General features: G+C 43.1%; 1 protein-coding gene across 1 annotated transcript in view; it reads left to right on the top strand.

Annotated features, from left to right (window-relative positions):
* Nucleotides 1-13,879, top strand: part of GLI2 (GLI family zinc finger 2) — a 266,185-nt gene that overhangs the window by 242,129 nt on the left and 10,177 nt on the right. Inside the window, exons 10-11 of the mRNA XM_030580490.1 lie at nucleotides 5,786-5,935; nucleotides 9,690-9,854. Coding sequence (XP_030436350.1) covers nucleotides 5,786-5,935; nucleotides 9,690-9,854 — 315 coding nt within the window. The remainder of the gene's footprint in view (nucleotides 1-5,785; nucleotides 5,936-9,689; nucleotides 9,855-13,879) is intronic.

Genomic DNA, 13,879 nt, shown 5'->3' with positions numbered 1-13,879 from the left:
TGATTCAGTGACTCGGGGTGAAGAAGACACAGCACAAGAATAGAGGGGGAAAGATGTTCGAAAATATAAAGGATTTGTTTCTTGAAAAGAGAGATTTTTCACAACCTCTCTCATTACTATTTTTTATTAATTTATTGTTTCTTAGTTTATCCTGTTTATACAGGGAGAGTGCTCGGCGGCCACCACTCAGTGATGTGAGCCAGATTGCACTAGGCACTCTTACACACACACCATGAAAATACAATCCGAGCCCCAGAGAGCTTACGATTTAAGCTAAGGAGAGCAGATGTCAAATCATAAATCAAAGACAAAATCCAGCTGGCTTTAACAGGGGCTGGAACACGCACTTGAGGTCAGGCATTCAGTGTAGTTAGTGCTGAATATGTTTGGGTTGGAAATAATTTTGGGTGTAGAATGAGTCAGATGCATTTAAGAAGTGGGCACAGAAGATAACTGTGCACAGGTAAGTCCCATTACTGTCGTAATGCATCTCACAATCCTGCATCCCATCATTGCTCAGTAATCCATAATGGCTCCATGGAGGTGTGTGTCCACATTGTCAAGCAGTATTTTTTTCTCCTAGTGGTAGGAAAAGCCCTGTAGCTTATCCCAGAGCAAGACAGATCCCTGCAGTTCAGCATGATTTATTTCTAAATAAACCAAAAATAAAAATATTGGAAAAAATATACAATAATTTCCTAATTTCAGAAGGTTTTAGAAACTGACACTACTTTGATGTAATTATTGCCAGCAGTTCAAGGAGCTGTGGATTTATGTTGCCCAAAATACACACACAAATGAAATTCACATGTAGATGTATTGAGCCAACTTCCCAAAGGATGGCTTCCCACTGTGCATGAAAATACATGTTTGCATGCACAGATAGAAGTACCTGGGCCCGTAAGGGCTAGTTAGCAACATGCTTGTGTGAGCAGCATCTTTGTGGGGTGATGCCAGAGTAACAGGTGTACACACAATTTTGCGGGCAACTCCATTGCTCCCTGCTTTGAATGTTTCACTCATTAGCAGAGAGAAGCTGAAACTAACACTTCAAAGCTACGTTGGGCAGGAAGGGCAAGCTGACTAAAATCCCTTAATCCTGCCCTCCATAGTTTTAATTCCAGGTCAGATTGTCAGAGCACCTGGGGCTAGTGGCCTGTCTTTCAGATCTGGTCTGCAGATGGCCAGTGCCTCCGGAGATCTCACCGGAAGAACTGATCTCACAGTACTTCTGCCACCTGGGCTGAAGTTCTAGGAAAATAATTTGCAAGAGTTTAGGGCCACAAAATCAGAATCTTAGACCTGATTAATCTTAAATTTCAGCTTCAAACCCTAGAGGAAGCCTAAGCCAATTCTGAATGCTGCAGCCCCCTGTGATTTTGGCTCATCCTCACCCCACTGTACAATATGCCCTTGAGCATCTCTGTCCATTGCCATGTCTACCACACCAATCTCCATGGTGTCTCAGTGCCACAGAGACTGAGATTTTGGAAAAATGGTATTTAAGGCCCTTCTACATCTTCAGAGGGATAGTCACCCTCTATTCTGTATTATCCCATGTACAGCATGCTAATTTTTCAATGTGAGCAAGCTGCAGTGTTTTAGCCTATTGTACTTTTAGTCCATAGTTTAACGTGCTCTGTGATTATTCTCAAGGTTGCTAAATTCTCATTCTGCCCAGGCAGCCATATCTTGCTGTGACTGAGCGGGCAAGTCACTCTGTTTTAATGAGCATTTGTTTCCCCATGCTGCTACATCTCACAGACCATCAAATCCACTGATCTCAGTGGCAAGCAAAGGCAGGATCTGCATGCCTGACTTTGGGGTGGCTGAAAAACGCTGAATCTAAAAAACAAAAATCCAAGTGTTTTATTTTAGGACTTCCTGTTGATGTATTTTATTGAAGTCATAGGAGCGGGGGAGGGGGGAGGAGCCATGGTTTTGGCAGCTAGATTCCGTTCAGAGAGAAATAAGTCTCTCAGTCTATACGTGTAACAATGCAGCTGCAGAACTGTTCTCTGATTTGTTTTATTGTCTTCAGAGACTGATCTTCCCTATCCTTGTAAAATATGAATCTAGACTTGCACCAGGTAAAAGCAAGGCTCCACTTTGCTGCCGAGTTTTCAGCAAACTCCGTGAAGGCTTTTATGGAACTGAGTAATTAGCAGTAATTGGGGCTACGGAGTTCTCCTTAGCACATATTTTACAGATGTTGTCATATCCTGCCAGCAGTTAAGCTTTTGACAGCAGGTGGATGTTTTAGAGCCGGCATCCGTTCTGGCACTGAATCGTATTTTTTTTTGCCCTTTACCAGCACTATAAAAAGGGGTCACAGCTGCATAATTTGGAGAGGGATTTGGAGCTGGAATGTTGGTTTGGACCATTCCAGAGACAAGAACCAACTGCTTCCAAAAACCAGAGGGTGCTCTGGTCCAATACTAAGCAGTGCTTTTATGTTTTGCTCTTTCATAGACTTTAATTAGATTTGGGATTTCTTTTTACATTTCTCTTGTTTGCTGTTAGTCTGAGATTCAGGATGTAGGGGGGTTAGATTTCAGTGGAGCTACACTGGCCTACACCAACTGAAGAAACCGTGGTTTCTGTGCATGACTTTGCCCTGATGGTAGTAAAATCCCTTTTAAAAAGCATGAAATTCCTACCATTGAGCACAGGGTGAGGAAGGAGCAATTGACTGGAAATGGACAAATCTGTAAACATGCAGCATTTCTTAAAGGGTAACATAATGTCATGGTTTTGTATATATCACAGCATGTATATTAAAGAATATAATTTGCTAAACTACTCGCAGTTCAGTGAAATGGAACAAAGCCATCATGGTTTTTTTTTCCATTTTAGTAAATGTCTTGTGTTTGACTCTATAGGACATGTGATGTCAGCTCACGTGCTTTGCCATCTGATATGTCTCATCAGTTCTAATTTAGTTGAATTATAGGCAGGTGAGCTTTTAGTGTAAGATCAGGTACATGGCAAGCCAGCCAGCAGCAATCACAGGTGTGCTAGTTGCTGTTTCCATTGTGGCTATGAGGCATCTGACTGGCCTATGCTGGCAACAAATGTAAATCAAAGTGCAAGAATTTATTCCGGCCTTGTGCCACATGGGTAAAATGGCATACGGCACCATTGCTCTCCCTCCTCCATCAAGTCACCAATGAACAGCATGTCAGGATTATTACCTAGCTCTCAGCAAACTGTTCCTGTGTCTTCCTCTGTGTTTGTACAGCACCTCGCACAGCGAGGCCTCCTGGTTGAGTTCTTTGCTTATTACAGTAACATTAATAATAATAATAAAAAGGGCTCATCTTCCACACTAACTGATTCATCACAGGCCTAATGGGGTGCTTGTTGCCTGGGAGCCATGGCTCCCATGCTGAAATCTGCTATAAGTTGCATGCTGGTTATCTTCTAAGGAGGAGTAAAGCATTCCTAGCAATTCATATCCCTTTCTTCCAAGTCTGTTCTGAACTGTCCTACTCTAGACTGGCCAGTGACTCTGCTGTTAGAAACATAGAAATGTCGGACTTGAAGGTACCTCAACAGGTCATCTAGTCCAGGCCCCGCCCTCAAGGCATTACAAACTAAGTATATGATGCTGCCACCCATCCTTACTGCACGGCTGTCCTGACATTTTTCATATCTAAGTTAAGTAGAAATAGGAATGTATTCAACAGGGATTGCTTAGGAATCCTTTCTCTTTTGTTGGAATAATGTCTGATTAGAGAAAAGAATGAGGAGTACTTGTAGCACCTTAGACTAACAAATTCATTTGGGCATAAGCTTTTGTGGGCTAAAACCCACTTCATCAGATGCATGCAGTGGAAAATACAGTAGGAAGATAGATATATACAGAGAACATGAAAAAATGGGGGTTTCCATGCCAACTCTAACGAGACTAATCAATTAAGGTGGGCTGTTATCAGCAGGAGAAAAAAACTTTTGTAGTAATAATCAGGATGGCCCATTTCAAACAGTTGACAAGAAGGTGAGAGTAACAGTAGGGGAAAAATTAGCATGAGGAAATAGTTTTTAGTTTGTGTAATGACCCATCCACTCCCAGTCTTTATTCAAGCCTAATGTAATGGTGTCCAGTTTGCAAATTAATTCCAGTTCTGCAGTTTCTCATTGGAGTCTGTTTTTGAAGTTTTTTCGTTGAAGAATTGCGAAGGTTGGGAGGTTGAAGTGTTCTCCGACTGGTTTTTTAATGTTATAATTCTTGACATCTGAATTGTGTCCATTTATTCTTTTGCATAGAGACTGTTCGGTTTGGCCAGTGTACATAGCAGAGGGGCATTGCTGGCACATGATGGCATATATCACATTGGTAGATGTGCAGGTGAATGAGCCCTTGATGGTGTGGCTCATGTGATTAGGTCCTATGATGGTGTCCCTTGAATAGATATGTGGACAGAGTTGGCAATGGGCTTTGTTGCAGGGATAGGTTCCTGGGTTAGTGTTTTTGTTGTGTGGTTGCTGGTGAGTTTTTGCTTCAGGTTGGGGGGCTGTCTATAAGTGAGGACTGGCCTGTCTCCCAAGATCTGTGAGAGTGAGGGATCATCCTTCAGGATAGGTTGTGGATCTTTGAGGATGCGTTGGAGAGGTTTTGGTTGGGGGCTGAAGATGACAGCTAGTGGCATTCTGTTACTTTCTTTGTTGGGCCTGTCCTGTAGTAGGTGACTTCTGGGTACTCTTCTGGCTCTGTCAATCTGTTTCTTCAGTTCAGCAGGTGGGTATTGTAGTTTTAAGAACGCTTGATAGAGATCTTGTAGGTGTTTGTCTCTGTCTGATGGATTGGAGAAAATGCAGTTGTATCTTAGAGCTTGGCTGTAGACAATGGATCGTGTGATGTGGTCTGGATGAAAGCTGAAGGCATGTAGGTAAGTATAGCAGTCAGTAGGTTTCCAGCATAAGGTGGTGTTTATGTGACCATCACTTATTAGCACTGTAGTATCCAGGAAGCGGATGTCTTGAGTGGACTGGTCTAGGCTGAGGTTGATGGTGGGATGGAAATTTAGAGGAATGTTTTGCTTCCTCTGTCAATGGGTCACATTCGGGCCCCTCACTGAGAAGCATTCTGGGTGGGAGCTCAGGGATGGAACATGGTCCACATGTTGTATATTTATACTCCCACTGCTCCCCCACTCTCGGTGTGTAATTTGTTCTGCAACTGGACAGAATAGGGGGTACACATTGCTTTTGCAGAGCATAGGTCAAATCCCCAGTTAACACAAGCTGAAGGCCTGGTCCACTGCATCAGTAGCACTTTGAACAGTTAAAAAGCTAAGAATGTGCTTGAGGAAATAGTAGTATCGTTGTTTATTTGTTTTATCTTAGTGCCTAAGAGCCCTAGTCATAGATGGCCTTTATGCTAGGTGCTGTACAAACACCAAACAAAAAGATGGCCCCTTCCCCAAAGAGTTTACAATCTAAGTATAAGACAAGAGACAAGAGATGGACTCAGACAGGAGTACAAGGAAACAATGAGACATTGGTCAGTATGTCTCTGCATGCCAGCAGCCATCACACACCAGCGTTACCATCCTACCCTTGTGTCTAATGGATCATATTCTGTGCCCTGCCATCCAACCCCCAATACGGACACAGCACAAGAGCCCCATATGGCTCCATAGCATTATTTATGCCACCGTAACATCAGACCACAACTGCTGTTGAGAGGAACTGTTGTTTTTTCGGTGCACTTCAGATTGACACATGCGGTGATGGCTTTAGCTGTTCTAATCATGATCTGGTTTTCTTTCTCTTATGCTAGCACATCAATAATGATCACATCCATGGGGAGAAGAAGGAGTTTGTCTGCCGCTGGCAGGACTGCACTCGGGAGCAGAAGCCATTCAAGGCTCAGTACATGTTGGTGGTGCACATGCGAAGACACACTGGAGAAAAGCCACACAAGTGCACGGTGAGCCAATGGGGCACAGCTCTGTGCAGATCAGTGGAATGGTATGGAGGACTCGTGTCCACATGAATGTATATCTGGACACAGACTAGAGAGTCACACCAAAGCTGTATGAATGAACCCTCCCCCCACATTCTGGGCAAGTTCAGATCCAATTTTTCAGCACTAATGGGCTTCAAGTACTTGCAGGCTGTCCCCTTGGGATGTGAAAGTTAATGGAGAGGAAGGTTCATGCAGTGGTTATTGTGCTAACCCTTAGCATCTCTGGGCCCCAGTTCCCTATCTGTCAAATAAGGATAATTCTTTCCTATCTCACAGGGTGTGGTATTGCATATTCAGCTTTCCACCTAAGAATCTATTTCCCCTCACAGAAGATTAAGTAATCTGGTGATTTACACCCATAAATTAAGACTAGGTGGGGCCAGTTCCCTGATGGAGTGAATCGGCGTAGCTCCCTTGAAGTCAAGGCAGCTACTCAAGTTGATACCCTATAAGGTTCTAGCCCCCAGAATGTTTAGGTGGACAAGTTCTGAAGACCAGATGAGTGACGTAGTGTGCATCAGCCCAATTGGTGGGATTTAAAATAACCTCTTTTTGCATTCCAGGTCTGCTGTAATTAAGACCTATAACAACGAGTAGACTTGGTGCTGCACCAAGTCCCTGAACACTGTGCTGTACAAGGCTCTCTCCTGGCCCTGGCACATCCCCTCCCTAACTTTGCCCCATCCAATGTGTCCCCTCTGCTGGGGGCAATCCTTCACGTCCCCTGTAGGGCAGCTTCTTGGCTTTGTGTTGTCCTAGCAGTGCAAAGCAGACAAAGCTAAGGATTGAGTTCAACCCTTTTCCCTTCCACACTCTCCATCACTATTGCAGCTCCACTATCCTCACAACTCAGGCTGACACGCAGAGTTAACTTTGGCCCCGCCTTCCCTTTCCTTTATGGCTATCTCATCTGAACTGCTGTAGCCTCCTCCTGTCGGCCTCCCTAACTTTCCCTCTTTGATCTATCCAGCATTCAGCAGCCACCATGACCCAGCATCCTATTCCCCATTCTCACCTTTGTGCTTTTGCTTTCATGCTGCTCCCTGCTCCTGAGATGTCTCTCCTCACATTCCTTCAGATCCCTCCTCCTTTTGCCATCTTCCCGCTATTCTCTTCCACTCCTGGACCATCACCACGCCAAGTCTCTACTTAAAAATATCAGATCGTATATGACTTGTTTCCTATATGACTCCTTTGTCAATCCGACCCTCTGTTTGTCCCATTTAGGGTGTAAGCTCTCCAGGGCACAAGGCCATCTTTTTGTGTTGATCTGGTAAAGCACCGAGCACAGTTACGCTGTGTTATAAAACTTTCATAAGAGCACCCGGAAGTATTCAGTGTGTTGTTTGTTGCAATGGATTCAACATGAGTGGAAGAGTCAGCTCTGCCCTTGAAGTGGGCGGCAGCTAAAAGTATGGGGGATCAGCTCCCCAATCCAGGCCAAAAGCAGAGGGGAGCTCCTCCTTCTCCCTCACAGCTCCCTGTCATGTTCATCAGATGCAGCCAAAGCTCCACTTCTCATTTCAGTCTGTTTCAACTCCAGGTTGTTGTGCTAAATTGGAACTACTGCAAAGCAATTTGAGTGTCTCAGGAGCTTAGTCAATCACCTCCTACATGCTGGAGAATGTCAATCAGGCTATGTGTTTTACTCAAATTATTGCTGGTTCATTACTCTGCACCCCAAACTCACTTCCTGTATGGGACATATCCTGAGTTTCTATGGTGCTGAGGCCAGTACCCTTCTCTGCAGAAGCTTTCCTTATCCAAGCCAGTTCAGCTGTGATTTCTCAACGTTCAATTTATTTTAAACAAAAAGAGAGACATGGGAACGTGATGTAAATAAGAGTTGAGGTGAGCCCAGGCTGCGGAGTTTGGATCTGATCTAGCTCAAAGGTCAGGGATGTTTTAATGCAAAGTCCATTTTTATATAAGACATCCAGATTCCATATTCGCAGATCAGCGCTTAGCTGTGGGAACATCTGGTTTGAGCACCCAAGGATTTGGCTGTCCTGTTCAGATGCCATTATTTGAAAGTTGGGCCACAATGGGAACACTCTTAATTAGCTGCATTACTGTGACAATAGGCAGTTTTGTTAGAACACCTCAGTGAGTTACGGTATGCTCAGTTACCAGTGATTTACAGTAAGTTGAGTGATATTTTTCAACACCTGTAAATGACATATGATACCACAAGCTGTAAGCACAGGGTGAGAGAACAAAATAATTATATTCTGTTAACTCGTGGTTACGACATGCTGAATGAAACAAATCTACTAGCAGAAGCTTGCCACAGGATAGGCACTCAGAGACTATGGTAATGGGCACAGTGTGAGACCCTAATTAGAACAGAATTACCTGTGCAAATGTGGTCCTTCCTTTTAGCTAAACAGTTATACATCTTAACCTTGACAATCGCATCCATCATTAAATTGGACTATAGTACAGGAATGGTTGCAAGCACTATGGCGGACAACGGTGTCTGGAGCCATTACTATAGTTTTGTTCTATAAGAGATTAACACCAAGATTCACGGCTCTTCACACTCATTTTGATCACTGTTCTAGGCTGGCGAGAGAGGCAAAAAGGTTCCAACAAAAGTTCCTGTTTCTCCTGAATGGTACTGAATTATTCAGTGAATTATCTTTTGGTTTTCCAGAACAAAGGCCTCTTTTGATTGCCAATACTTTCATAAATGGCAGCCTGAAGTGATCCTCCTAATTCCAGAGTTAGGTGAACTGAATAAAATGAGCCCCCTGTGGGCCCCAGAAATTGAAATGGGACCTGTGGACAGATCACATATTAAGGCACTTGAGTAAGGATTGTAGTATGGGGATTTTCCAAAAGCACTCAGCATTGGCCTAACTGCTACCACTGAAGCCAATGATAAAATGCCCATTTGACTTCAATGAGAGCAGAGATAGGCCAAAGTCAGTCACTTCTGAAAATGCCACCCTAAGACCCTAGCTTTAGGCACATTTTTTAAAATCCTGTCCAGTGGTTTTAAGTGTGCTGTTACTTCAGAATCACTACTACTTGGAAATATTACTGGGCAGCATCTCATCTTCCCTCAGCCATTTTGGATGCGAGGCTGAATCCTTCCATAGTACAAACAAGGAGAGTCAGTGAGATGTTGCTTTCTTTCCAGGCCCCTGGCCTCGGTGCCATCCAAGAATCCATTAAGATTGAGGATCTTGGTTTTTAAGATGGTAACGTCAGGCAGGCTGATCTCAGAGTCCTCAGGAAAGTGGAACCAAACTGTAATTAGGGAAACTTCAAAGCTTGCTATTTTAACTCTTTTCCTTTAGGAAACTGGCTGTCTCACAAGCTTTGGAGCTAGTGAAATGGAGACACCTTGGTCAAGATTTTCAAAAGCAGCTAGTGATTTGCGGAGGGGGACCTCCATTTTTGGATGCATGACCTGAAACATCTTAAAGGGGAGCCTAATATTCCGAGAACAGGTGCTCAGCCCAGCCTTAAAATCAGATTCTTGTCCGGTATCTATCACAAATTGGGCACCCAGAATTTGAGGAGGCCTAAATCACAAGCCTCTTTGGATCGTTTTGCTCTGCCCAGTAAGGGAAAAGCTCTCTCAACAAAGTGGATGTTAGTTTGTATAACACAGGCTCCCTAAAAGGGAAAAGAAATGGAAAGCAGATGAGGAGGCAAAAACCACCACTGTTGTTGACGAATCGCTCCCGTTGTGTTTTTATTTTAGTTTGAAGGTTGCGCCAAAGCCTATTCCCGACTGGAGAACTTAAAGACACACCTGAGATCTCACACTGGAGAAAAGCCTTACGTCTGTGAGCATGAGGGCTGCAATAAAGCCTTTTCCAATGCTTCAGACAGAGCAAAGCACCAGAACAGGACGCATTCCAATGAGGTAAACTCATCCTCCCCACAAGTGCTGTGGATTTTTAACAAATTTTGTGCTGACAATATACACTTTACATGCTGGACTCGTATAAAAAGGAATTTACCATAATGAAAGACTTTTATTTTTTTTTACTTGGATTTATTTTGCTGCGGAGCCAGACCGCATTAGCTTTATATTTATGAAAGCCATGTTAGAAACTATAAACAGATGCTGAAGTATGCAAATTTTCTGATTGGCTTTCGAAATTAAAGCTGGTGCTTTCCAAATTCATAATTTTTAATAGTCCAAACAGGGTCCTACATGTTTGTACCTTGCTTTTTAACATGATTGCAGCATAGATTCATAGTAGTGTGATTTCATAGTGGGTCGTGATGCTTTGGAAATAGTCGCACCTGCATCTTTAGATGTACAATGATCAAGTGTGATGCAATGCTTTGTTAACCTTGGCTAATTAAGACCTACTATTAGAAGTTGGGGAATGCAAGAAATTGCCTTTATTGTAACGCATTTGATGGTCTGCTGCAAACGGCTAAGGCTGAGGATTAACAATTATATTGCTACTAATTAGCAGACAACGGGAAGGGGGAAAAAACAGTGTTCTAGAGTTCTAGTAATGTTTGCAACCATGAAGGAACAAGTCTGTAGCCTAATTTGTAACAGTTAAATATGGATCACTGGAGAACAGAACAAAGTGATTTCAATGGATGACAGAATTTTAAAGCAATACTGTATTACCCAGTGATGAGCAAACTTCAAAAGGTTTCACGGATTTGGTTCAGATGGGAATAAGCACTCCAAAGTTTTGGATGCTTCTCTGAGCTATTTTAACTAGAGAAGGACCCAGATGAACAACCGAGATCCAAACATCTTTCCAGGTATTCAGATCTGAATCCAAATATCTAGGCTGACCTCTCTCAGTAATAAGCTGATGGGTAAGTTAGAGCTGCTCCCTTGCAAATCTGATTTGTACCAGGGCTGGGCAGCTCGGGACTTATAGATTCATAGACTTGAAGGCCAGAAGGGACCTTTAGATCATCTAATCTGCCTTCCTGTGTATCACAGGCCATTCAGTTGCACCCACTACCGCTATATTGAGCCCAGTAACTTGTGGTTGGCTAAAGCATATCCTCCAGAAAGACATCCAGTTTTCATTTGAATACAGCAAGAGATGGAGAATCCCCCAGTTCCCTTAATAGTTTGTTCCAATAGTTAGTCACCCTCACTGTTAAAAATTTGTGATCCATTTGAATTTGGCTGGCTTCAGCTTCCAGCCATTGGTCCGTGTTATGCATTTCTCCCCTACATTAAAGGGCCCATTAGTTTCTGATATTTACGTCCCATGAAGGTATAGAGATGCTGTAATCAAGTCACTTCTCACTCTTCTTTTGGATAAACTAAACAGATTGAACTTTTTAAGTCTCTCACTGTAAGGCATTTTCTCCAGCCCTTGAATAATTTTTGTGGTTCTTTTTCACCCATCTCCAATTTTTCAACATCCTTTTAGAAACATGGACACTAAAACTGGACACAGTATCCCAGCCTTGGTCTCCCCAGTGCCGGGGACAGAAGTGAAATCAACTCCCAACTCCTACTCAGTACTCCCCTATTTATACATCCAAGAATTGCTTTAGCCCTTTTTGCCACACCATTGCACTGGGAGCTCGTGCTTTGTTGCTCATCCGCTTTGACCCCTAGATCTTTCTCAGAGTCATGGCTTTCCAGGAGGCAGTCCCCCATTTCTGTAGGTGTAGCCTGAATTCCTTGGTCCTGGGTGTATAACTTTGCATCTGACTGCATGAAAATGCATTTTGTTTGAATGGATCCACCTTACCAAGCAATCCAGGGAGCTGCAATAGGACTTTGATAGCCCTCGCACCACTTGTATGCAGTGTATTTGGAGCTATGTCAGTCCCAGGATATTAGGACACAAGGTGGGTGAGGTAATATCTTTACTGGGCCAACTTCTGTTGGTGACAGAGACAAGCTTTTGAACGTACACAGAGCTCTGTGTGACTCGAAAGCTTGTCTCTTTCACCAACAGAGGTCCAATAAAAATATTCCCTCACCCACCTTGTCCCTCTCCTAAGAACATAAGAACAGCCATACTGGGTCAGACCAAAGATCCATCTAGCCCCATATCTTGGGTACTCAGGCTAGACCACAATTTCACATTCAGAAAAGATGGAATTATCCACCAATATTCACAAGAAATTAGGTCCAGATTCCCCAAGTTTGTCCCCATCAGTTTGTAACAAAGCTGTTAGGAATATGGTTCAGTCTTTTACTGCTTTCATGGCATCAGGTTTCCAGGCTGCCGGTATATCACTACTTTGGCCACCATTCATTTGAAATGAGGAAATGTGCCTGTGTGTTGTCAATGAACCCATTAGGACATCGCAGCTGATGGCCTGTTGTGGATTTTCCAGGGAAGAGCTGTCTAGTGTCGTTCCAGAAAATTGTTCTTTAACTCCATCACCCCACTGTGGTGCAAACTTGCTGGCTCACTGAAAAGTTCAAGGTGACGCAAGTCCGCAGCTATTCGGCTACATCTACAGTACAGCTGGGAGTAGGCTGACCAGATAACAAGTGTCAAAAATCAGGACAGAAAGTGGGGGGTAACAGGTGCCTATGTGAGAAAAAGACCTAAAAATCAGGACTGTCCCTACAAAATCAGGTCATCTGGTCACCCTAGCTGGGAGGTATGATTCCCAGCTCAGGTAGACGTACACGCACTAGTCTGATTGAGCTAACGTGCTAAAAATAGCAATGAAGCTGCGGCAACACAGGCAGCTTACACAGGCTAACCCCACCTGCCCAGGACCCTGGGTACACACTCGAGCAGCTGCTACCAAGCTAAATCAAAACTTTCTCAGGCTGGTCTACACATGCTCCAATCATATCTCCCTATTGCAGTGTAGCCATACCCAAAGAGACATGTTTCCCCAACTCAAGCTGAAATGCAGTTGAACTCTAAAAATCCAGTGCCCGAATTTCTGAGGCTTGTAATGATTCCACCAGCCAAAGAGATGTAACTTTTCAAGTATTTGAGAAGGATTTGGAAGGAGATATTAGAATTGTTTGCCGGGCTTGAACCAGCAAAAGCAGAGCATTCCAAACACCAGATACCTCTGTTTGAACAACGCTTAAGATATTTTGTAGGCATCCCAAGCATCCCAAATTTCAATATTCAATATCAAATAGAGCTATTATCTACTCCCTGACATTAGGGCTAAAGGACCTTTGTAAGTCATCACCTCCTATTCCCTTTTCCCTAATGCAGATTATAATAATAGTAATAATACTTCTATATTGCCCCATCCAAGAATCTAAGTGAGCATTACAAACGTTAAATCATTAAATCACCACTGCTCTCTGTGAGGTAGATACTTATCTCTCCATTTTACAGATGGGGAACTGAAGCAGAGAGAGTTAAACTGTTGCAAGAATAGATCTCTAGTTCTGTTCATGTGATTGTGCTGGTTTAGTTTTGTTTGTTGGTTGGTTTGGCTTGATTCTACCCAAAACTAACTAACTAACTAAATAATTCTCCCCCCAGAAATTTTGCATGTGTTCTTCGGACAAATTGGAAAATAGATACCTAACTAATAGAAATGGCCATTTTTGGTTAACCTTAGAAAACCATTTATGTATTGCTCCTTTAGATGGATCCATTCCAATGTCACGGTGGAAAAGTACTTAGAGCAATTGTGAGGTTGAAGTGGTGCTTGTGATCAGTTCAACCCTTCAAAAGCAGCAGTAGCTTTCACAGCTTTGGTGCTCATGCACATTGGAATTGGAAAGTGGATAAATCAAAGCTTTTTAAAAAAAAAAAAAAAAGAAAGGATAGCTACTTGCTAACTTCTATTTCCAAATGTCTGGCCTCAGACTTTGCTGCAGTGATCAATGATTCATGATTCCAGGAATACAATGCCATTGTCTTAAAAAGTATTGCGTGCCTGTGGTTTATTTTGCACGATAACAGATTTCAGAGTGATGGGTGCTGGAGATACACGAAAGACTAGATAGACAGA

The sequence above is a fragment of the Gopherus evgoodei genome, chromosome 11 (genome assembly GCF_007399415.2).
Source record: "Gopherus evgoodei ecotype Sinaloan lineage chromosome 11, rGopEvg1_v1.p, whole genome shotgun sequence".
NCBI lineage: Eukaryota > Metazoa > Chordata > Testudines > Testudinidae > Gopherus > Gopherus evgoodei.
Note: the sequence above shows the minus strand (reverse complement) of the source record. Positions and strands in the feature narration are given on the sequence as shown.